This window comes from Nannospalax galili, unplaced genomic scaffold, assembly GCF_000622305.1.
Source record: "Nannospalax galili isolate Female #2095 unplaced genomic scaffold, S.galili_v1.0 scaffold71, whole genome shotgun sequence".
NCBI lineage: Eukaryota > Metazoa > Chordata > Mammalia > Rodentia > Spalacidae > Nannospalax > Nannospalax galili.
Window position 1 is genome coordinate 1,419,543 of NW_008330319.1, and position 24,866 is coordinate 1,444,408.

Consider the following 24,866-nt stretch of genomic DNA (forward strand, 5'->3'; position numbering starts at 1 on the left):
TTTATTTTTACTTTTTTGTACAGTTTTTCTCAGGCCTGGGGGATTTTAGTTTAAATCCATCATTTTGGAGGGACTTGGGTCCATCAGGATTCCCCTGGAACTGGAGTTAAAGATGGTTCATAGCCGCCATGTAGATGCTGGGAATTGAACCCGGGTCCTCTGCAAGAGCAATCAGTGCTCTTATCTGATAAGCCATCTCTCCAGCCCCTTTATTGTAATTATTATTGAGAGACCCCTTAATTCTGTCAACCCCATATTGTACTTGCTTTTTAAAAAAATCTTAAAAATATCTTACTCAGCCAGGTGTGGTGGCTCACACCTTTAATCCCAGCACTCAGGAGGCGGAGGCAGGTGAATCTCTCTGAGGTTCACCTGCCAACCTGTTCTACATAGTGAATTCCAGGCTAGTTGAGCTGCAGGGAGACCCTGTCTCAAAAAGATCCCACCCCCAAAAAATCTTATTCATTTTTATTTTATGTGAATGAGTGTGTGCTTACATATATGTATATGTACCATGTGCATGCAGTTCCACAGAAACCAGAAGAGGGCATTGGATCCCCTGGAACTGGAGTTAAGATGGTTTGTTAGGTACTATGTGGGTGCTGGGAACTGACCCTGATCCTCTACAGGAGCAGTAGGTGCTCTTAACTGCTGAGCCATCTCTGCAGCCCCCTTACTTTTATTTATTAAGTATTTTGCATAAGATATGTATATTGTCTCTTTGATTTCTAGTCTTTTGTTTATGATTTATTTTATAAACTCACTATTCAAATGTGGTATATAATTATAAAATTGTCAATAATGTATTTTTCCAACTTGCTTCCTCTGTTTATAGATAATTCTAGGCTAACTCAAAATTCAGAATAATAGATCTATTGGGGTATAATTCAAATAGCATTTTGAAGTTCACAGTGTAGTGGCTTTTAGTATATCCAGAGTATTATGCAATCATTCCCCCTATTTAATAGTAGAACATTTCCATCAACCAGCAAAGAAACTCTCACCCTGTTGGTCATGTTCACAGTTACTCCCCACTCCTTCCCCCTTCTATTCCTTGGCAACAATTTATCTTCATTCTTTAAACAACATCTGTTCTCTGGAACATCTTGAGAAGTGCTGATATAATGTGTTTATTATCCATCCTGACTGCTTGCCCCTACATTCAGCATTCATTTCTCTGTTCTTTTATAAAGTGATTGTGAGGATCTGCCTTAGTCCAGTTTGCTATAACTGAATTCCTTTTTTGTTCTTTTTGAGATAGGGTCTCCCTGTACCGCCATCTGGCCTGGAACTTTCTGTGTAGACCAGGTTGACCTTGATCTCATAGAGATCTACCCCCTGGCTCTGCTGGGTTTAAAGGCAGTGCCACCAAATCCAGCTAAGGTAAACACTTTAATGACAGCATGTCAACAAGGTGTCTAGGAAGGTTTCTACTATGGTTTGAATGTCTATCTCCAAAGCTCCTGTGGAAATTTCATTTCCATTGTACAGTATTAAGAGGTGGGACTTCTAAGGGATGGTCAGGCTATGAGGATGTCCTCTCATGGGTAAGACTAGTGTCTTCACAAAAGGATGAGTTTGGTTCCTTCTTGTTGTGTCTCATCTTGCCTTTTACTATGTGATAGCACAAGAAGAAGCCCAAGCCAGATGTGAACACCTGGACACTGGACTTCTCAGCTTCAGAGCTGTAAGCCAGTAAATCTCTGTTCATCATAAATTATGCAATCTCAAGAATTCTGTTATAGCCAGGCGTGGTGGTGCATGTCTTTAATCCCAAAGTTTGGGAGGCAGAGGCAGGTAGATCTCTGTGAGATTGAGGCCAGCCTGGCCTAAAGGCATGCACCACCATGCCAAGCACATTCAACTTTTGATCCTCAAGACATGAAAGTATTACCAATATCTCTGAGACAGGGTTGTCTGGGAGAAAGTACTTTTGTTACAGGCTCATTAGGCAAAGAACTCTTCAGTGTGAGGTTGATGCTGTTTTTCTCTCTAGCTGTGTGATCTTGCTTATCATTTAATTTTACTAAAACTTTTAGTTTCTTTATCTTTAAAATGGTAATATTATGGTAAGATACAAATTATATAATATTAATAAATTGGATAGTAGAGTGCCTCACTCATAGAAAAGACTCAATAGATCTGTTTGTAGGCTCTACATTCATGGATTCATCTAATCATGTATTGGAAATACTTAAAAAATTAAAAAGTACTGAACAATGTAATGAGTATTTATATACTATCTTTATTGTATTAGATTTATAAGTAATCTAGTAATGATTTACTGTATACAGGAGGATGTCATGTGTTACATGTATATTATACCATTTTGGTATAGGGGTTCCCAGAACCACGTGAATAACATGAACACCAAGGAATAACTATCTTTGTTTTTAAGTCTCCTCAAAACATGCAGAGTAGCTGGTTTATATAACACGTTTATTTATTTTTAAGTAATTGTTATTATGTGTGTATGGTGTGTTTGTGTGTGTGTGTGAGAGAGAGCCAGAGGAAGAGAGAGAGAGAGAGAGAGAGAGAGAAAGAGAAAGGGGAGGAACTTCCATGCCACAACGCATGTATGGCTCTGAGGACAACTTTATAGAGTTGATTCTTCCCTTCTACCTTTATCTGGTTCTGGGAATTAAAGTCAGGTCAGCAGGCTTATGTGACAGATGCCTTTACCTGCTGAGCCATCTCACTAGCCCTGTAATATATTTTGAGTATACTTTTTTTTCTTCTTTCCTTCCTGTTAATGAGGTTATGGGATGGCTGGTGACTTAAGTGTCTTTGTGTCTCATGATTTCCAATGCACTGCATAGCATACAGTGGTTGGTTAGTGGAATGATAAGTGAGGGGGTTATTCTGTGTGGTACTGGGATTTTGAATATTAAGAGAATAAAATATATGTGCCTATGTGTTCATAAAAGTAGCAGAACAACCCCAGGTAGTAAAGCAATAGGCTAATAGTCTTAAAAAAAAAATCCCGTGTAAGATGTTTGTATAATTCTTTGCCAAAATACAATGAAAAAATACATTCACGGGCTGGAGAGGTGGCTCAGCGGTTAAGAACACTGGTTGTTCTTGCAGAAGACCCGGGTTGGAATCCCAGCACCCACATGGCAGCTAACAACTGTCCATAACTCCAGTTCCAGGGGATCTGACAGTCTCTTCTGACCTCCGTGGGCATTGCACGACACGGGTGCACTTACCTACATGCAGGCAGTACATTCACATAACAAATGGATAAATTAATATGGAACATTGATGGGGCACATGGAGGTCTATAATATTAAAATTACAGGAAAAATTTTTAAGATTATAACTAAGTGAAAAGAAACAAAAGTACTTAGCTATGCATTTATTCAGTTGATAAAGAAACACAAAAATACTTTTGTAGTATTTTATGATATATAAAAATAGCTTATTAAAATCAAAGTTGAAATCCTAGCACTTGGGAGGCAGAGGCAGGCAGATCTCTGTGAGTTCAAGGCCAGCCTGGTCTACATAGTGAGTTCCAGGCCAGCTGGGGATACAGGGAGACCCTGTCTCAAAAAGACTTAAAAAAAAAAAAAAGATTAAAAAAATAAAATCAAAGTTGAGGGGCTGGAGAGATGGCTCATCTGTTAAAAGCACTGACTGCTCTTGCACAGGATCCAGGTTAGATTCCCAGCACCCACATGGTGGCCAACAACCATCCTTAACTCCAGTTCCAGGGGAATCTGATGTCTTCTTCTTCTGACCTTCGAGAGTATTGTGTGACATGGGTGCATTTACATACATGCAGACAATAAATTCTTACACATAAAGTAAAAATAACAAAATATTTTCTAAAAAAATCAAATCAAATTTGGGAAAAGCCGTAAGTAGGTTTGGCTTCTATAGTGGCATGTGTCTGTAATTCCATTACTTGGGAGGTTGATAAAGGAAGGTTGTGAGATGGAGGCCAGCCTGGTGTACATAGTGAGTTCCAGGCTAACTCATGCTACAGAATGGGGCCCTATTTCAAAAAAACCAAAAGAGAGACTGTGTAGATTGCTTAGTCAGTAAAGTACTTGCATACAAACATGAAGACCTGAGTGGATCCCTAGCATTCATGTAAAAAAAGGCTTGATTCAGGCATGTGTACTTGTAATCTCTGTGCTGGAGCGGAAGAGACAGGATGGTCCCTGGCCAGCCAGTCTAGCCAAATTGGTGAGCTTCAGTTCTGAGAGAAAGTGGAAAGTCGTTAGGGAGTAGAAGAACCAGTTTATACAAGAGCAGGAAACCCAGGCATGTTTCAGAGAGAAACTAGATCTGAGTGTTTGGAGTGGCTTCTATGGGACTGAATCCAGGGTGGAAGAGTATATAGTGCAGGTGGCTTTGAATGTTACCTGAACTCACCCTGTGCCTGGAGCTCAGAAGTTGCTTGTTCTGGTCCATTCTTGCATATAGTTTTAACTACTTTAAAAGGAGGTTGTGGGGCCAGCAAGATGACTCAAGTGAGTTAAAACACTTGCCACTGCCGTTGCGGTGGTGCACGCCTTTAATCCCAGCTTTCGGGAGGCAGAGGTTGGTGGATCTCTGTGAGTTTGAGGCCAGCCTGGTCTACATAGTGAGTTCTAGGACAGCTGGGGCTACAGGGAGACGCTGTCTCAAAAAACAAAACAAAACAAAACAAAACACTTGCCACTAAGCTTGATGACCTGAGTTTGATCCCTTTGGAACTTACATGGTGGAAGGAACAAACTGATTACCGAATGTTGTCCTTTGACCTACATACAGGAAAAGGACACCCCCACAGGAAAAAAAAATACCTAAAAAAAGGGTGATTATGAAGATTAAGTTAGATAATGCACCCCAGCTACTTATCATAGTTCCTGACACATAAGTTGCAGTAAACGTAAAGTATAATATTGCCTTTTTTTCTTTTTTTTTTCTTTTTTCTTTTTTGTTTGCTTATTTGTTTGTTTGTTTGTTTGTTTGAAACAGTGTCTTTTGTAGCCCAAGCTGGCCTTGGACTTCTGATCCTCCTGCTTCAGCCTCCCATGCATTGAGTGATTACAGGCATGCACTACCAGACCTATCCTTCTCTTCTTTTTCATTTGTTCAAAGCAGTCTTTCTCTGTGTAGCCAAGATTAGCCTCAGACGTGATTATTCTGCTTCAGCCTCTGAAATGAGATTATAGGTGTGCACCACCATGCCCTGTTCCTTCTAGATTTTATGACTATTTAAAACAGTAATCCTTTTAACCTTGTTTGGCAGCTGGACATTGGTCATTGGGAGAGAGAGAAAGGCTCAGTTCCAGATTTGGAAGTAATTGCTGTGGACTTTTAGGATGGTGACAAATAGTGGAGAAATAGAGGACAGTGAAGAAGTTCTGAATTTGCTTGTGGTGAGGTTACTGATGAAGCTAAGGTGTGGTGTGGGTGTAGATCACGTTGGAAAGCATTAAGGAGCTCAGGGCTAGTGTAGTGTTCACACCTGCAGTACCTTAAGAATAAGGTCTTATGAATTGTTTCTGTTAAGTTTTCTAGCTAAATGGCCTTTAAAATATGTGTGTGTGCGTGTGTGTGTGTATGTGTGTGTGTGTGTGTGTGTGTGTGTGTGTTGAGGGATGTATTATCTAATTAATATGTTTAGTGCTTTTATGTAAAGCGCACTGATAAGTTCTGTTATTTAACAAATTATTATTTGGGTAAAGTAGTGCCATAAAGCAATAAACTGTTTAAGTTAAATACTAAATAAAAAATTAATTTATTATACTACTTAAAATAAAATTTTCTTTTCTTGTATGATTAAGGGATCACAGATTGAAGGAAAATGACCAAATTTTGGCTATTAATGATACCCCACTGGATCAGAATATTTCCCATCAGCAGGCTATTGCATTACTACAACAAACCACTGGGTCTCTGCGTCTGGTTGTGGCCAGGGAAGCAGGCCACGCACAAAGCAGAACTTCTACCAGCTCAGTTGATACAACCCTGCCTGAATCGGTAAGTTGTGAACTTGGATAGGTGTTTTATTTTGAATTGTGTTGTTATTATAAGAATAGTTGGTGGTCATTTGGAGGTGTCATTTTTATTATCACAGATCAAGAAAGATGATTATATCTTTAAATACAGCATTAGCAACAGCTGTTTCTTTGGAGGGTTTTGCTTTGTCATCTCAGTGTCCTATGGGTGTCCTTATTTAAGATTATAGAGGCCAAATTCAATATTAGGTATAACTTATTTGGTGATAGAAAGTCTTGTGTTCTTTGAAGACATAGCCAGTTAATTGAGAGCTTTTTTTTCTTTCTTTCTTTTTTTTTTCTTTTGGTGGTTGTAGTGGGGATAGTAAGGAACCTGCTATGTAGCCCAGGTTGGCCTTGAACTTAAAATCTTCATTCAATTTCCCAAGTGTTGAGATTATGGGTGTGTGCCACCATGCCTGACTTTAATGGAGAGTTGTTATTACATGTTTACTGTTGACTCGCTTAAAAAAGATGAGGTTATTTCAAAACATTATTTGTTCTAATGGGAGTTTATGACTAGATTATTGATTTTACAAAATTATAGTAGTCTTTTTTTTAGTGTAAGTATATGCACTAAATAGTTTAAAAAAGAAGAAAAGCAGATGTCTCTTAAAAAACTTTTTTTACATTTATTTATTTAATTAATTAATTTGGGGGCCAGGGATTGAGTGTGCCATGGTGTACATGAGGAGGTCAGAGGAAAACTTACAGGAATTGTTTTTCTTTCTTTCTTCCTTCCTTCCTTCCTTCCTTCCTTCCTTCCTTTCTTTCTTTCTTTCTTTCTTTCTTTCTTTCTTTCTACTAAGTGGATTCTGGGGAATGGAACTCAGTTGTCTCTTTTATATTTTAAACTTGTATTTTACAAATTTGCTTTTTAATTGTGTGTATGTTTGTGGTATATACATGTGTGTGCACTCTTCTGATCTTGGGTGTGTAGCAGCCAGGTGTTGATGTGTCTTCTTCTGTCACTCTCTTATTTTTTTGAGACAAGCTCTCATGGAGCGTGGAGCTCCAGTTTTAGATAAACTAGATGGCCAGGGAGTCCTTGGGGTTGTCCTGTCTCTTCCCCTACAGCTTAGAGGATAGAGGTGTGAATCATCACATCCAGCTTTTTACGTGGGTGCTGGGGATTTGAACTCAGGTTATTCTGCTTGCTTGGCACTATACCCACTGACCATCTCCCCAACATTTTTCTGGTTTTGGACAGCATCTTCAGAATGAAAACTAAGCCTTATTTTTAGATAGGATCTTATTATGTAACCCTGGCGCTCACTTTGTAGACCAGGCTGACAATTGTGACAATTGTGAAATTCCCCTGCTTCTGCCTCAGTTGCTGGAATTACAGGTGGGACCCAGCATGCCAAGCATAACTTTTTATCCCCATAGTTCCCTGTATAGCCCTCTCTCTCCCCTTACCATTTAACTACCCCCATTTTACCCATTTCTCCCTTAGTAACACCTGTCTCCTACTGTTTTTCTCTCTCGGTTTCCTTCTTTCCCTTTCCCTTTCTGGTTACTTTCCATTTTCCTGGTTCCTGCAGTTACATCAGAATATGTACTTACATGTAATGTTTTGGTGCCAGGATCCACAGATGAGGAAGAACATACATCTTTTGTTTTTCTGAGTCTATGTTACTTCACTTAGTATAACAGTTTCCAGTTCCATCCATTTACCTGCAGATTTCCTTATTTCATTGTTCTTTACTGCTGAGTAAGTGCACCACATGTACAATACCTGTGGAGGCCAGAAGAGGACATCAGATCCCCTGGAACTGGACTTACAGATGGTTCTTAGCCACCATGTGGTTACTGGGCACTGAACTCGGGTCCTCTATAAGAGCAGCCAGTGTTTTTAACTGCTGAGCCATCTCTCCAGTACCCCCACCTTACTTGTGTTTATTTTCTCCATTGGATTATAATACCATTAAGGGCATGGCTCTCTGGGTTGCTCCTTCCCCCCTCTTTTCTCTCTCTCTCAATCATCTTTTATCTTTTACCTACCTATGTATGTATCCATATCTTAGTCTCTAGAGAGTTATCTTGGTTAATTGTATGAATTTTCAATGTCTTACAAATCTGTTACATATAAATATATAGGAAACCAAAGACTGTGATTTACTGACACTGTGACTTTAACTTGTCATTGATCTGTAGGTATGTTGGGGCCACATTGAAGATGTTGAGCTCATTAATGATGGCTCTGGATTAGGTTTTGGAATAGTTGGAGGAAAGTCAAGTGGTGTGGTTGTGAGGACGATTGTTCCTGGAGGATTGGCAGATCGAGTAAGTTTACTTTCTTTTACCATTCTGTTTGTATACAATCTAAATTGAATGACTTGAAATATAATTTTATAACTTAAGTTGCTAGGACATATGACTCAGCAACTAGAGTTTAAATATAACTTAGAAATGCTTTATACCATAAATGTGCTTTATTTTAAACAGTTCCCAATTCAGTCTTTTTTGATCTACAGTTCACAGGGGTATTGCTTACATTTTTTTCTTTTTTATTGTAAAGAATTGTTAATGAATATTTGCATGTTGAACATCTGTTATTTTCCAGTGTATCTTCCAAGGACTTAATCATAGAATCAGGTGTGATATCAAAAAGGCTGGGCTAAAGGGCTGGAGAAATGCTCAGTGGTCAAGAGCACTAACAACAAGGACCACAACAAGGACCCAGGTTTGGTTCCCAGCACCCAAATGGTGGCTAACAACTGTCTATAACTCTAGTTCCAGGGTATCTGACACCTTCTTCTAAACTCCATGGGTACTGCATGACACAGGTATACTTACATATATGCAGGAAAAATGCTCATACTCATAAAATAAAAATAAATATATATATATATATTAAAATAAAAAAGATGGACAGGAAGAGCTGGTAGAATACTCCTACCCTTTCCAACTCTGTAGACTTCAAGCAGAATATCTCACAATATCTGCATGCTGAAGAAGAAGTGAAAACCCAGTTTCTTCTTTTCAGCCAGATCCTAAAGGGATTTGCACAAATATGAGAACAAAATATTTTTCTTGGTAGCATTTTTCATTTTCAAAAATATAGGTCTTACATATTATGCATGTCTGCGTATATATGTAGTGTGTGTATTAATGTGGAGGTATGTATGTGAAGTACTCAGTTCGTTCTGAGGCCATGGCCTGGCCTGCTATAAGCTGTGCAGGTGCTCTACCATTGATTCCATATACCTGAGCCATATACCTGTAGCCCTTGGTTTTCTTTTTTCCTCTTTCAATTTTATTTTAAGATAGGGTCTTGCTAAGTTTCCCAACTTGCCTATAACTTACAGCTATCTTGCCTCCGTCTCCTGAGTAGCTGTCATGTGCTGCCACAGCCAATCAATATACTTATTTAAATACATATTCATGTATATTAAATATTTAAAAATTGTGCTAATTTCTAATTCAGTAGCTAATTGACAGAGGTAATCCAAACAAATGAAAAGACTGAATTAAAAAATTTTTTTTTGTCTTTTTGAGATAGGGTCTCCCTGTAGCCCTAGCTGTCCTGGAACTCACTATGTAGACCAGGCTGGCTTCGAACTCGCAAAGATCCGCCTGCCTCTGCCTCCCAAGTGCTGGGATTAAAGGCATGTACCACCACGCCCGGGGGGAGACTAAAATTTTTTTTAGCTTTTTTTTATAGTATTTTTTTATAGCTTTACTAACAGAATTTTCATATAGAATTGTATATACATAGAGTACACAACTCAGTAACTTTTGATATATGCATGTACACGTAATTTCATCTTTGTTAGGACTCTCCAGAGATCATTAGATATATGAATATAGGAAAAGCCTGTTTTAAGGAATTGACTTACACCATTGTGTGGCTTGAAATTCATACGGCAGGCTGGCAGGCTAGAAACTCAGGCAGGAGTTAATGTGGTAGGCTGTGTTTGAATTTGTTGGACAAGCTGGCTGGACTTTTCAGGAAGTTCAGGCAGGACTGCTGTCGTTTGGGTTTCCAGTGTTGTGACAGTTTCTTCTCAGGAGACTCCAGCTTTGATTCTTAATATTGTCAGCCAATTGAATGGAGGATGGAGACCTTTAGTGAAATCAGCTCCTTGAAGATGTTAGTCATATTTACAGAATGCATTTGTGGTACTATCTAGACTACTATTTAACCAAACAAGTGGGTACTATAGCCTAGCCAAGTTGGTACTTAAATTTTAACTGTTGTGCCATCTATCATCACCATAAAGATAGTGAATATATCCTTCATCTTAAGTTTTTTGTGCCTCATCCCTCTGTCCTCAAAAAGTTTTTGAAATTAAAGGGGCTTTGAGAGCTGAAGAAAAGGCTCCGCGGGTAAGAGCTCTTGCTGTGCAAGCATGAGGACCCAAGTTCAAATCCCCAGCATCCATGTAAAAAGCCAGGAAGGTATGGCCTCCTTTGCCTGTAGCCCTAGTGCTATAGAGGATGTAGACAGTAGGCTCACTGAGGCTTGCTGGCTGCCAGCCTAGCTCCAGGTTAAATGAGAGACCCTGTCTCAGGAGAATAAGGAGAAGAGCAATGGAGCAGGACACCTGACTCTTCTGCCCTGTGTGCATATGCAAGGATGTGCACACCCACACATGTGCATACATTACACACACCTCCCCCCATACACCCAAAGGGGAGGGGTTGTGACCAGAATATGAATGATTATTTTGTGGGCTGAATAAATGACTCAGGGGTTAAGAGCACTGGCTGCTCTTGCCGAGGACCTGAGTTTTGTTCCCAGCACCCACATGGCAACTAACAACTGTCCATAACTCCATTTCGAGAGGATCTGATAGCCTTTTCTGGCCCCTGTGGGCATTGCAAACAATGTGGTATACTTACATACATGCAGGCAAAACACTCATATAAATAAGTATGTAAGTAAGTAAATAAATAGATACGTTTTAAAAATATAGCATAAAACATCATATTTTTTGAGGGCTTTCTTGTGTGTTTATTTCTTTTTGGTGCTGGAAACTGAACTCAGGGACTCACATAAGCTGGGTTTGTGCTCCATGCTTTGCTACACACTGGCCTTAAGGGTTTTTGGAAAGACTTTTTTTTTTGCAACCTAGAAAGGGATTAGATGTTCTGAAATATTTTTATGTTTCTCCCGCAATGACACTCCCTACCCCCTTAGCAGTTTTAAAAGACTTGTTTGCTGGAATAGCATTTTCAAAGTGCAAAGTACAGTAGTTATTTTGAAAAACAAAAGAGCCAAACAAATTTAAAAGAAATCAAATAAGTTCCTTTACGGTAAGGATTTTCTGAGCTTTTTAATATACTAATGTGTATTATGAATTTTCACAAGGACACCGTGATGTGCAGTTTCCCAAATTAATCCCATTGAGGCAATGTTGGGAAAAGCCCAAGTCTGATTTTCACCCTTTCCTGGAAGGGATCATCACCATTGCAGATCATCAGGGAGGGTTTGGGGCATGCCTGTTACAGACTTATAATGGAGAAGCAGGATCTTGTGCCAGATATTGTCATCTGCCTAATATACATCATTTTAATGTAATCTTCAAAACAGTCTTGAGTTTTATTTCCAAATTATAGGTATGGAGACTATTAAGAAATTGTCCAAGGTTGCATGGCTGGAGGGTGACAAGGTCACTCTTCCTCTTACATCCACTAATATCAGATCAAGTCCTCAGTTCTCTGGTTGTAACCCTTTTATCTCATAGCACCCTAACTACAGTGTGTAGCACAGATGTGACATTCTCTTCCAGGGACCTGCCCTTGGACAATTTCTCCTCAGCCCTGCTATGTCCTGAGCTAACTTATTAGTTATCTTTCCCATTGCTGTCACCAAATATTGACAGAAGCAGCTTCACAGGAGAGGATTTATTTTGTGTCATGGTTTAAGAGAGAACTGTTTATCTTGGCAGAGAAGGCATGGCAAAGTTTGTGATGCTACAAGCATATGGCTAGGCAGACCAGAAGGGAGAGGGAATGCTGGTACTCAGCTAATTTTCTTCTTTTTTCCCCTTTTTATTTAGCTCAGGACCCTAGCTATGGGATGGTGCTGCTTAGATCCAGGGTGGGCCTTCCCCTGTTAGTCATACCTCTTCGGAAATGCTCGCATAGACACTCCCAGAGAAATATCTCCTAGGTAATTACAAATTCAGTCAAATTGACAATGAATATTAACTATCACAGAGATCCTCCCTGAAAGGGAAGACAGTAGCATCGTAGTGTGTAAACTTTAAAATCAGACAGTGAGGGGGCTGGAGACGTGGCTCAGCACTTGCTGCTCAATCATGAGGACCAGAGATCTGATCCTAGCCACCCTCTCCAACAGCTCATAATCACCTGTTAACTCTAGCGCTAAGGGATCCCATGACCTCTTCTGGTCTCTGCAGGCACCTGCACATACATGTGTACATATACCAACACACAAAGTCAATCTTTAAAAAAATAATAAAATAAAGCTGGGTGTGGTGATGTATACCTTTAATCCTAGCACGCAGGAGGCAGAGGCAGGTGGAATCTCTATGAGATCGAGGTCAGGCTGGTCTACATAGTGAGTTTCAGGCCAGCTGGGACTACAGGGAGACCCTGTCTCAAAAAGCCAAAGGGGGAAAAATCAAAATAATAAATCAGGCACATGACATGAAGCCTTGAATCATGAATCTGTCACTACCCTGGGGACCAGTTACTTTAATTCCATGGTTCTGAAATGGGTCCAAGATCACCTTGAGGATAGCATATCTGAAATACATACTGTAGAAACTGATAGGGTCTCAGAGCCCGGGTTTCTCTGAGTGAAGGTCACTTAGGCACTGTCCAGCTATTGGACTCTCAGAAGAACCCAGTACTCAGAGGGACCACACTGTTGCATAGATGGTATAGACACACAGGGAGTAGTTCCTGCCAGGGCACAGTAGGAGCTTCCCTGAATCTGAGCTGCCAGATGCCAGTCAGTGGACAAACTTGAAAAAGGCCTTGCAAAGGATAGACCTAGGGCAGTCTTCATGTTTAAGGAATGTGGGCATCTTCTGTGATTAGTATTGATATGATCAATATTGATTATGACCATAAAGTGATATTGCTAAGAGAGTTAATCAATAGTACTTTTACTTCTTTATGTGTATGTGTGTACACATGTGCATTCATATGTGTGAATACAGGGAAATGTATACCACCACAAGAATGTGGAGGTCAAAGGACAGCCTTGGGGTCAGTCCTTACCTTCCACCTTGAAACAAGGTCTTTTTGCTGTTTTTCCACCATGTGCACAGACTAACAGGCCTGTAAGTTTCCAGGGAGTCTATCTCCACCTTCTGTCTTTCTCCAGGAACACTGGGATTACAGATACTCACACTGCTGCATCTGACTTCACATGGCCTCTGGGGATTCAAAATAAAGTCCTCACGCTTGTGCAGCAAATGCTTTTACCCAACAAACAGCCATTGAACAGTTCTTTTGTCAAAGAATATAAAATTGTGTCATAGGAAGTTTTAAAAAAAGTTTCTTTTTTAAAGGAGCATCATACAATGGTTTCCATATATCTGTTTCTGTTTGAAAATAATTGTGTATGGTTAAAAGATGGGGATGCATTGAGAGGGTATGGCAAAGAACAGGAACTAAAGAACCATTTGAAGTGGCTGTATTTGAGGATTGGCTATAAACAAGATGCTAGGCTAAGCATTTTATATATGATACTGAGTTTAATGCCCAGAACTCCATGAGAGAGAAATTTATTCTCAATTTGACTTAAGAGAGAGCTAATATTTAAGTAGACTAAACAGCTGATCTTTGGGCAGACAGCCTGACTAAAGTCAATCCATCATTTGAATCTGGGTGTGTCTGAGTCCAAAACTCTTACTTCTCTAGCTGCCGTTTGTTGGCTCTAGTGTAGGAAGTAAATGAAGAAGATAGTAGCTTTGTTTTTTAAAAAGTTTTATATGAAGCAGTTTATTACTAATTTACTTTTTTTTTTTTTTAAACAGGGTCTCACTTTGTAGACTAGGCTGGTCCTGGAACTCACTGTATAGCCCAGGCTGGCCTCGAGATCATTATGAACCTTCTAGCTCAGCCTCCTGAGCATTGGTTATTACAGATATGAGTCATGATGCCTGGTTATAGAAAGCTTTTTAGAAGTATTGGAGACCTGGTTAGTTGTAATAATTAACCAGTTAATATAGACAAAGTTAATTTTATGGCTAGAGAAATACATGATATCAGGTAAAGAGAATGAAAAAGCCTATCAGTAATTCTCAGATGCCCTCCAGTATTCGTAGCACCTGAAACATATAGTGTTTTAGTTTACTTTTGCAGAAGTATGAAAGTTTTTTCAGAAGTTAGTTGGGTTTTTGTTGTATGTTTTTTGTTTTTTGTGACAGTGTCTTGCTTTGTAGCTTAGGCTAGCCTGGAACTTGTGACCTTCCTCTCCAGCCTCTGCCTGCTGGGACTATAGGATTAGCGCATCTGGCTTATTTTGTTCTGAAATTGATAATGGGTGTCTCAAGAATACTTTGTTTTGCAGAAACCTCTTTACTTAATTTAGAGGAATTCTGGGGAAGTGACCTCTGGGCTAACCCACTGTGTCCAGAAGGCGACCAACACAGTCTGTTTAAAAGTTATATGGGCCAGGCATGGTGGCGCACGCCTTTAATCCCAGCACTCAGGAGGCCGAGGCAGGCAGATCTCTGTGAGTTCGAGGCCAGCTTGGTCTCCATAGCGAATCCAGGCCAACTGGGGCTACAGGGAGACCCTGTCTCAAAAAGATAAAAAAAAAAAAGTTATCAGTTATCATATGGGGGCTGGAGAGATGGTGGCTTAGCGGTTAAGAACACTAGTTGTTCTTGCAGAAGATCTGGGTTCAAATCCCAGAACCCACATGGCAGCTAACAGCTGTCTATAATTCCAGTCCCAGGGGATCCGACAGCCTCTTCTGACCTCCGCGGGCATTGCACAACACGGGTGCACTTACCTATATGCAAGCAATGCACACATACACATAAAATAAAAATAATAAATAAAAAATTTAAAAGTTATATGTTATTGGTATTGTATATGTTTTTGTGTTTTGGTGTGAGACAGTCATAGTATGAGCCATATTAACTATCCAGTAACCTTTAATGCTAAGAAGGAATGAGACGAAATAAGAGTTGGAGGGTGGGGGGTGGACTGAGGGACTTTGGCCTGAACCAGGACTTGGTGGAATGGGTAGTATGAGAAAGGTTCACTTGGCTTCAGTTCCTTTTTTTTAGGTTAGCTGATGGAAAGAGTATTTATTTAATGTAGTTACTATTTTCGTCAATGACATATGTCTTTTGATTAAAAACCAGTACTAGAACTGGTCTGTAACCAAATATAATAATAACTTTATTTTTGGAGTTTGGAATTATTTGACACTACATTTTAGTATTTGCAGAAACAAATTAGATTTCTTCTTTGTAGCTTAGCCCTGAATTCTTATAGAATTTCAAATATTTTTTAAATGAAATTATTATCAGAGAACTAAAGTGAAAATTCTTTTAGTCAAAAGCTGCTGACTTGGATTAAAGTTATTTTACTTTTTAATTGTATAAATGACACTGTTAATGACATATAGTAATATGTAATGTTATACAGTAATACAATAAATGACTTTACTATAGTTTTGTGATTCCCTGTTTGATCAAGTATTTTGATTTTTCTGCTTTACAATTTTTTTTATTTAAAAGTTTTTTTTTAATTGAGTTTTTTTTAAGATTTTATTATTTTTATTTTATGTGTATTCGTGTATTGCCTCCCGAGTGCACCCATGTTGTGCAATGCCCATAGAGGACAGAAGAAGATGTCAGATCCCCTGGAACTAGAGTTACGGACAGTTGTTAGCTGCCATGTGGGTGCTGGGATTCGAACCCGAGTCTTCTGCAAGAACAGTCAGTGTTCTTAACCATTGAGCCATCTCTCCAGCCCCTCTGCTTTACATTTTATCTTCAGCAATATACTTCTTTTTTCTCCATGAAAGAATCCATTAGTTCTAAACTTTATATTTGAGTGTTTGACTAGCTTGGGCCTATGATCCCAGCTACTTAGTGGCTGAGGCAGGAGAATCACAAGTTCAAGGCCTTCCTGGGCTCCAGAGATGAGCATGCTGTGAACTTGAGTATTGGCATAGCTGTTTATTGGCTTTCATTGATTTATGATATCTGTTAAAAGAATAAAGATGCCTTTCTGTTTCCTTGTTCTGTAGATATATTATGGAAATAGAATGTTAACCACAGAACATCAATAAAATGTAGGTTTGGGGCTGCTGGACTTAGATAAAGTAGCTGTCATTTTGGTGTTTTTCCTGTCTGATGAGTATTTTTGCACTTATGAATTCCTTAGAGCACCTGCTTTTCTGTAAGGAGAAAATGTTTGACTTTCAGTGACAGATGCAAATTGTCTACATGATTTTAAATTAAGACTTGAAGTAAATAGGGAAAAAATAGTGCCCGAGAAGTGACTAAATATATACTTGATGGTAAAATGCTCTTCATTAGCCACTTGAGTGTGAAAGCACTGTTTAGAATTCTTTATTCTCTTGGCTATTCCCCAGTTCAGTTCATGATGGTCTGACTCTCAGGCAGCATTTGCCTGTTTTCATTAGCATCACTGAATTAACCTTTTTATGGAAAAATTTAATTTCTTATGTGCATGTGTGTGTGCCACTGAGCTTTTGCTATAGGAGTGCTGGGATTACAGATGCGTGTCACCACATACAGAATATTCCCAGGGTACCAGGTATCAAACTCAGGTCCTCAGGAGTACATGACAAGTGCTCTTACCTGCTGAGCAGATGCCTGGCCCCTGAATCTCTCTTAAGTAGTTGTTTGTTTTACTTCAAGTCTGTTCCATGGAGGGAAACAGAATATCAAATCACCATTATAATAGTAGAAAAGCAGCAATTGTTTATTCCCCTTTTCTGAACAGTTTCCTCCTTGTATCTGTTTCCTTTATTAAATCTTTCCAGATGTTTGAGTTGAGCTGCTTTGGCCCACCGATTCTCGTCCTCTTTTGTCACTTCCAGGTCCTTCCTCAGCGTTCACTGCACAGCGTGTAGCTTTGTACTCAGTACTTTGCTCTAAAGCCCTCATTCAGGATCCTACTGATCTGGAGAAAAGGAAGGGCCGTAAACTGACTTTTTATTTTTTTTGGTCTTGAGTCTTTTTTTTTAAAAAATATTATTTTTATTTTATGTGTATGAGTGCATTACCAGCATATATGTAAGTGTACCCATGTTGTGCAATGCCTGCAGAGGTCAGAAGAGGGCATTGGATTCCCTAGAACTGGAGTTATGGACAGTTGTTAGCTGCCATCTGGGTGCTGGGAAATGAACCAGAGTCCTCTGCAAGAACAGCCAGTGCTCTTAACTGCTGAGCCATCTCTCCAGCCCCATTTTGAGTCTTTTAAAGCTTCTTTCTTCAATATTTCTTATACAACATATAGACGGTGCCACCTGGAACAACATTACGAAGCCTAGAACAAATTCACCCAGCGTTTGTTGTTCTGTTGTCGTGCTGCCTTGCCCTCCAGGTTACAAAATATTACCTTTTCATGTTCATTCTATTCAAACCATTTGATAGTGATAGTTTCCTGGAGAATAGGGAATAGTAGACTTATAATATACTAGCATCCTTTGTGTATGAGAGAACAACTTCCTGTGGTCCTGTCACTCTGGAGTGCTGAAGTATGAGGCAAAGGATTGTATTTCAAGAAAAATCACTGGACAGCTTAGACTGGATTTTTTTAGAGACAGTCTCACGTAGTCCGGGCTTCTTGAACTTGCCACGTAGCTCAGACTGACCTTGGACTCGTGCTCTTCCTTTCTCATCCCCCCAAGTTCTGAGGTCACAGCCACCACAGCCAGTTTGCAGGTTGAACTTCAGTATCACCACTTAGAGCTTCCTGGGCTTGGTCAAGTCAGACAACCTTTTAAAATAGCAGTCTTCTCATTCTACATTTAAATTACTCATCGATGAGATGTGTTCTTTCTTCCTCCCTTCCTCCCTTCCTTCTTTCTTCCTTTCATGTGTCTCACATTCTCTATGTGGCTCAGGTTGGCTTCAAACTTGAAGCAATTCTCCCGCCTCCAAGTGCTGTGATTATAAGTAAGTGATACCACAGCTGGTGATGGAAGTGATTTTACCCTGTGAGATACTCTGCATATTTTAAACCAGCATTGTTGATGTTTTGGTATTTTTAATATATAGTGCTAAAGGTAGTTATTCAGAATTCACATTTCCTGATGAAACGAACTTGGGCAAAATACAGTTGGACTGGCAATTTCAGAATTTTCACAAAGAAAGGAACCAATAAATACTTTTTCTGGTATATATTTTCATGGATCATATCCTAAACACTTCCGTGATTAAAAAAAATATATATGCATACATATTTGAAATAATAACCATAGCCTCCAATGTACTTTTTACTCAGTTTAAGAAGTGGAACATTAGAAGTTCTTGCTCTAAACTCACCAAAAATAAGGACTTTAAAATATTTTATTTATTATTTTTATTTTATGTGTATGAGTGTATTGCCTGCATGTATGTGAGTGCACCCATGTTGTGCAATGCCACAGAGGTCAGAAGAGGGCTTTGGATTCCCCTGGAACTGGAGTTAAGGATGGTTCGTAGCTGCCATGTGGGTGCTGGGAGTGGAACCCCGGTCCTCTGCAAGAGCAGTCAGTGCTCTTAACCGCTGAGCCATCTCTCTAGCTCCAAGAATCAGGACTTTAAATACCTCTTCTATGCTGTGCTTATATTCTCAAATTTATATGTGTGATTTGAGTTTCTCCCCAAAGCTCTAAACTCTGTAGATACAGCTGTCTACCTGGTATGCCCACTTGGACTCTAATGGGCATCTGTGCTGGTTGATTTTTGTCAGCTTGACATAGACTAGAGACACCTGAGTTGAGGAATTTCCTCCCTCAGATTGGCCTTTGGACGTGGCTGTGGAGCATTTTCTTGATTGTTGGGTGATGTGGGAGGGCCCAGCCCACTGTGGACAGTGCCACCCTGGGTAGGTGGTCCTGGGTCCTGCAAGAAAGCAGGCTGAGCACAGGCCAAGGGAAGTAAGCCAGTAAGCATTCCTCCTTGGTCTCTGCTTCAGTTCCTGCTTCCAGGTTCCTGCCTTGAGTTCCTGCCATGCCCTCCCTCTATGATGGATTGTAAAGTATAAGATGAAATAAACCATTTCCTCCTTTGGTTGGTTTGGTCAGTGTTTTATCAAGCAACAGAAAGCAAATAGAGCAGCATCTCAGACTCCTCAGCTCCAAAGCTCAGCTCTAGATTTCCGTTCCCACTGTTAAACTCTTTGTCATTGTCAGCTCAGTTCACGCCAACTCTGTCTTTTCTAGTTGAAAGCCCTCTGCTGATTTCACCTTCTAGTTACAGGCAAAATTGTGGCACTGTCTGGCTGTCCTGTTACCTTTTCGTCTCCTCTGTTCTCTCATTCTTTTCTAGCCACGCTGGTGTCTCCAGACATGCTCCTTAGCTTGTTGGGCTTAGTCTAACCTTTCTTTTTTTTTTTTTTGTCTTTTTGAGACAGGGTCTCCCTACAGCCCCAGCTGATCTGGAACTCACTATGTAGGTTCTGACCTTCCTTTTTAAAGACCAGGGCTTTCTGATCTTTTCCTTATATATATGGCTCTAGGCTGTTAGACCTGAGTTAAAGCTGCCCAGCAGATGCTCACTTTAGAGTTCTGATTGCTTATTTAATTTTGAACCCTTCCATCTTTTGTGTTCCACAAGAAATTACTTCATCTTTTGCAAGTTCAATACATCATTTAAAATGTTATATTTTGTCCAGCATTTTAAGTGGCTTTATCATTCATTTTGCTAGAATTGAAAGTCTAAGGAATTTTGATTTGCCAGTTAAACTAAATCATTGATTTCCCTGAATAATTTTATTTTTCTTTCTTGGATTAAAGGATGGAAGACTACAGACAGGCGACTACATCTTGAAGATTGGTGGCACAAATGTACAGGGAATGACCAGTGAACAAGTTGCTCAAGTGCTAAGGAACTGTGGGAATTCGGTCAGGATGCTTGTGGCTAGAGATCCTGTTGGTGAAATTCCAGTATCACCTCCTCCTCCTGTATCCTTACCTGTTGCCCTGCCTGCTGTAGCCAACAGGAGCCTTGCTTCTGTGAGTCTAAAAAATCATTCTTTCTTCTTAAGTCAAATGCTGCCCATGATACAAGATAAGAAATCCTTTCATCTGGCAGACCACATTGGTGTGAGTCACACCTCGGTGCTTATGAGAGAAGCCGAGGAGAATTCAGTATGGAGGCACATATTAGACATGTCTGATTTTTGCTCTTTTCTTCCTCCATTTTCTTTCTCTCTTTGTTACTGTCTTTTTGTGTGTGATATGTACATGTTTGCGTGTGTGCAGGCACAGTCACATGTATGTGTATGGAAGTGAGAGGTCAATGTTGGGGTGTTTTTCTCTATAACTTTCTACCTTATTTTTGAGACAGGGTCTCTCACTGAACCTGGAAGTTGCCATTTTACCTAGACTGGATGGCGAGCAAGGCCCTGGGATCCTTCTGTCTCTGTTTCCCCAGTGCTGAGATTACTGGCATGTGCTATGGCACCTGGCTTTTTTTGTCATGTGCTAGAGACCTGAACTCAGGCCCTCAAGCTTGCACAGCAAGCATTTTGCTGACTGAGCTATTTCTCCAGCCTTCCTCCTTTTCTTCCTCTTCCTCCTCCTCCTCTTTCCTCCCCCCTCCTCCTCCCTCTCCTCTTCTTCCCCTGCTCCTCTCTGCTGCTGCCCCTACTGCTGTTGTTTAAACCTTGGAGCCTTCAGATGGTGGTAGGGAAACTGAATACTGGTCACTGTATGAGAATTATCACTGATAGAAATGAACTGGCTGAGAGGAATGAATAGTATTAATAATAGTTACTGTACTCATGAACAAGTAATTATTATAGCTAATAATCATCAGCCATTGTTTAGTGCCTGGTGTGGTCCACATTCTTGACAATGAAGTCCCTGTGTAGCTCTTCATGATGTGTCTATTGACCATTAGCAAAAGAGGAAACTAAGCTCAAACAACTTGCTGTAGACCTATAAGGTATCAGTTGCAAAAGCTGGGATTTCAATTGAAATTTTTAGGTCCATGCTACCCTCCTCCAAGTCTTATAAACCCTGAATAAAAGCATGAAGAGGGAGGCGGAGGCAAGAGAAGAGCAGAACTGTAATGGTAAAGGAAGGCCACCAGTTACACTTTGAGGGATCTCTCTGTCTTCTTGAAAGATGCTTACCTGCTTCTACTAGGAGCCGTATGGATAGGAGTTTTCCTTCTATGATGTTAGAGCTTTTTTTGTTTAATTTCTCCAAGTTGTAGCCATAACCATTTTCTGTTCTCTTCATTTCTTAAGACTCAAGTCTTCCAGTAAAAGACCACAAGGCTGTGTGATTTGTGGAGACTTGGCCCTATCTGTTGTTTACTTTGTGACATTAATGCTTGGAATTGAAAGCAGAGTATTAGGGTTAGATGCCTTACTCCATTTCAAAAATATGTAGAAGACAAGTATTATTAGGACCAATTTTTAAAAAAATTTTATTTATTCTTTGTATTTTATGTGTATGTATGTATTGCCTGCATGTAGGTAAGTGCACCTGTGTCGTGCAATGCCTGTGGAGGACAGAAGAGGTCATCAGATCCCCTGGAACTGGAGTTACAGACAGTTGTTAGCTGCTGTGTGGGTGCTGGGTTTTGAACCAGGTCTTCTGCAAGAACAGTCAGTGTTCTTAACCCCTGAGCCATCTTTCCAGCCCCAGGACCAATTTTAAAGTATTATATATAGTAACTAACTAGCCTTCCCTTTGGTTTCTAAATTTTTCATTATGCTTGTGATTCTTTCAGAAAAACAATACAACCTGAGGTTTTTCTAAATGGCTGTATTAATATTTTCTGTTGTCATATTACAAATTGTTACAAATTTAGCAGCTGAAGACAGTAGCTTTTGTTAGTTTGCAGTTCTTTAGGTCATATTCAGGTAGGCTTGGCTGGGTTCTCTGCTTAGATTCTTAGAAAGCCAAAATGGGGACTGGAGAGATGGTTCAGCAGTTAAGAGCACTGGCTGCTCTTGCAGAGGATCCGGGTTTGAGTCCCAGCACCCACATGACCGCTAACAACTATCCTAACTCCAGTTCCAGGGGCTCTGATGCCTTCTGACCACCACAGCATTGCATGACATGGGTGCACTTACATACATGCAGGTAGTACACTCATACACATAAAAAATGCAAATAATAAAAATTTTTTTTAAAAAGTTCAAAATGAAGGTATTGGCTTGCCTGGGCTCTTTTCTTGAGAACCTGGTAACAACGTACTCCTAAGCTCATTCAGGTTATTGGCAGAAAGCAGCTCTTGTGACATAGGACAGAGGACCCTTTTCTTTGTGGGTCATCATCCAGAACACCTTTCAGGCCCCTAACCCTTGTCCCTGTTCCTTTCCATCTGACCCCTCTACCTTCAAACCACAAGTTAATCTCTTATATTTAAAATCTTTTTCATTTCCCTTCTGTTACAAAGCTCTGCTTTTTAAAGGGCTTTTGTGATTAGATTTAGGCTCACCTCAATAATCTCCCTTTGGCCACATGATTTAGGAAGCCACAGGAGGCCGGGTGTGGTGGTACAGGCCTTTAATCCCAGCACTTGGGAGTCAAAGGCAGGTGGATCTCTAGTGAGTTCAAGGCCAGCCTGGTCTACATAGCGGGTTCCAGACCAGCTGGGGCTATGGGGACACCCTATCTCAAAAAAGACTTAAAAAAGACCCACAGGGATCTGAGGTCATTGTAATGATTTTAAAATTTGGTCTGTCACAGAAAAAACTTGGCAAACCTTGAATAAATTGGCTATGTACACAGTTATGTAACTAAATATATAATATTAAGTTTATTATTTCCCTTCAGGACAGCTCTCATTTTGAAACTTACAATGTTGAACTTGTTAAAAAGGATGGACAGAGTCTTGGGATTAGAATTGTTGGCTATGTTGGAACAGCTCATCCAGGTAAATTAATCATTTCTACTTTATATTTGGAAATAATGATAAAGGATGTTAAAGTTTCTAGATAATAAAATTAAGTACCTGCAGATTTTAATTTAAACCCTGAACAATAAAACCAGGAATCTATAAAAGCAGCCAGTTATTTTTAAGTGATTAGAGAATCACATTTTGTTTCAGTTGTTTAGTGACTGGATTTTGGTCATTAACGAAGGAATTTAATGGTGCAGCTCATTATGTAACATTTAGATTTTACTTCCTTTTGTTTCTAAAATAGTTGTATTTTTAATACTCTGTGAATGTTAATATACAGTATTATATTTGGGGTAAAATAAGTTGATTACTGCATATTACTGTATATTGTGAATGTACAAAATATTTGTTTAATCATGAAAAAATAAGATAAATATTTCATTAGATCTATTTTTTTTAATATTAAGACAATGTATTGTGAGACTATAGGACTCAAGTATCTGAGTAAGATTCTCTCAGATGTTACCTGAAGATTAGCCTAGTAACTTTCAGTTTTTCCTTGATTATAAAGGAATTGTATGGATAGATAAAAAAAAACTTTAAACATATTTGATATTTACATGAACACTTAGGTTGAAATGTTTTAGTTTTTTTGGAAAAACAGCAAGGATAGAGAGGGTTTTTTTTTTGTTTTTTTTCTTAAATTGTTTTCTTGCATGCTCAGAGCAGGTGGGGAGATTAATAGTGCTAATGTATTCACAGTGCTGAGTGAGATTCAGGCCACCTTGTGCTATTTTAGCCTAATGAAATACCTTTTTTCAAAACTTTAGATTTTTTCTAAATGTAACCTTTTTAAATTCAGAATTTAAATAAGTCCCCAAAAGCTAACTATGGATTATAAAAAAATAATGGTGCAGAAAACACATTGAGTAGTTGTCAGTATATCACACCTTGTTAAGGAGTCCTAACTGAATCCCTAAACTCGTGGCTTAGTGTGTAAGCAAAAGTGAATGAATGAGTAATGGGGCATTTGAAGTTTGTGTGACGGAACAAAGAAAATAGTCCTATTACTTCTCTACTCTCAAAACATTTCTGGGATTGGGTATTTTTGGGAGGATGAGCAGGAGAATTAAACTAGACATTTTAAAAGTCAGCAGCTATTTTGACACGTATAAAAATACAAAAATAATTTTTACTTTATTCTAATTTTTGTGGTGGTTTTATTTTATATTTTATTTTATGTGTGTGTGTGTGTGTGTGTGTGTGTGTGTGTGTGTGTGTGTGTGTGTGTTGGGGATCAAACCTTAAGTAAGTGTTCTACCTTTGAGCTACAACTCCCATTTTCCCCTGCCTTTTTAGACAGGGTCTTGCTGTATAGCCCCATGCTTACTTACAGTCCTCCTGCTTCAACTTTCCAAGTGTCAGGATTCCAAGGGTGTAGCACATGCATGGTTTATTTTTATTGTCTTCATTTATTTATTATTATTTTATATGTATAAGTTTTCCTTACATTTATATAAGTGCACTGCATGTGCAGTGCCCATGGAAGCCAGAAGAGGCCATCAGATTCCTTGGAACTGAAGTTAAAGATGGTTGTTAGCTGCCATGTGGATGCTGGGAACCAAATCAGGGTCCTTTGCAAGAGCAGCCAGTGCTCTTAACCGCTGAGCCACCTCCCCAGCCCCTGGTTCATTTTCTGTGGGACTTGTGTGAGGTTACTTTGCTTAGTTCTCAAAGAGATAGAGAAATGGGTATAGGAAAAGTCAGCAAGCAGGCATGGTGACTTGTGCCTGTAATCCCAGTCACTTAAGCAGCTGAAATGGAAGATCACTTGATCCCTTAAGTTTGAAGCCAGTCTGGACAACAGAGAGAGAGAGAGAGAGAGAGA

At 39.5% G+C, this 24,866-nt stretch overlaps 1 protein-coding gene across 1 annotated transcript in view; it reads left to right on the forward strand.

Annotated features, from left to right (window-relative positions):
- Positions 1-24,866, forward strand: part of LOC103743265 (PATJ crumbs cell polarity complex component) — a 79,249-nt gene that overhangs the window by 11,005 nt on the left and 43,378 nt on the right. The window contains exons 5-8 of the mRNA XM_029569096.1: positions 5,781-5,976; positions 8,151-8,279; positions 19,912-20,130; positions 22,912-23,011. Coding sequence (XP_029424956.1) covers positions 5,781-5,976; positions 8,151-8,279; positions 19,912-20,130; positions 22,912-23,011 — 644 coding nt within the window. The remainder of the gene's footprint in view (positions 1-5,780; positions 5,977-8,150; positions 8,280-19,911; positions 20,131-22,911; positions 23,012-24,866) is intronic.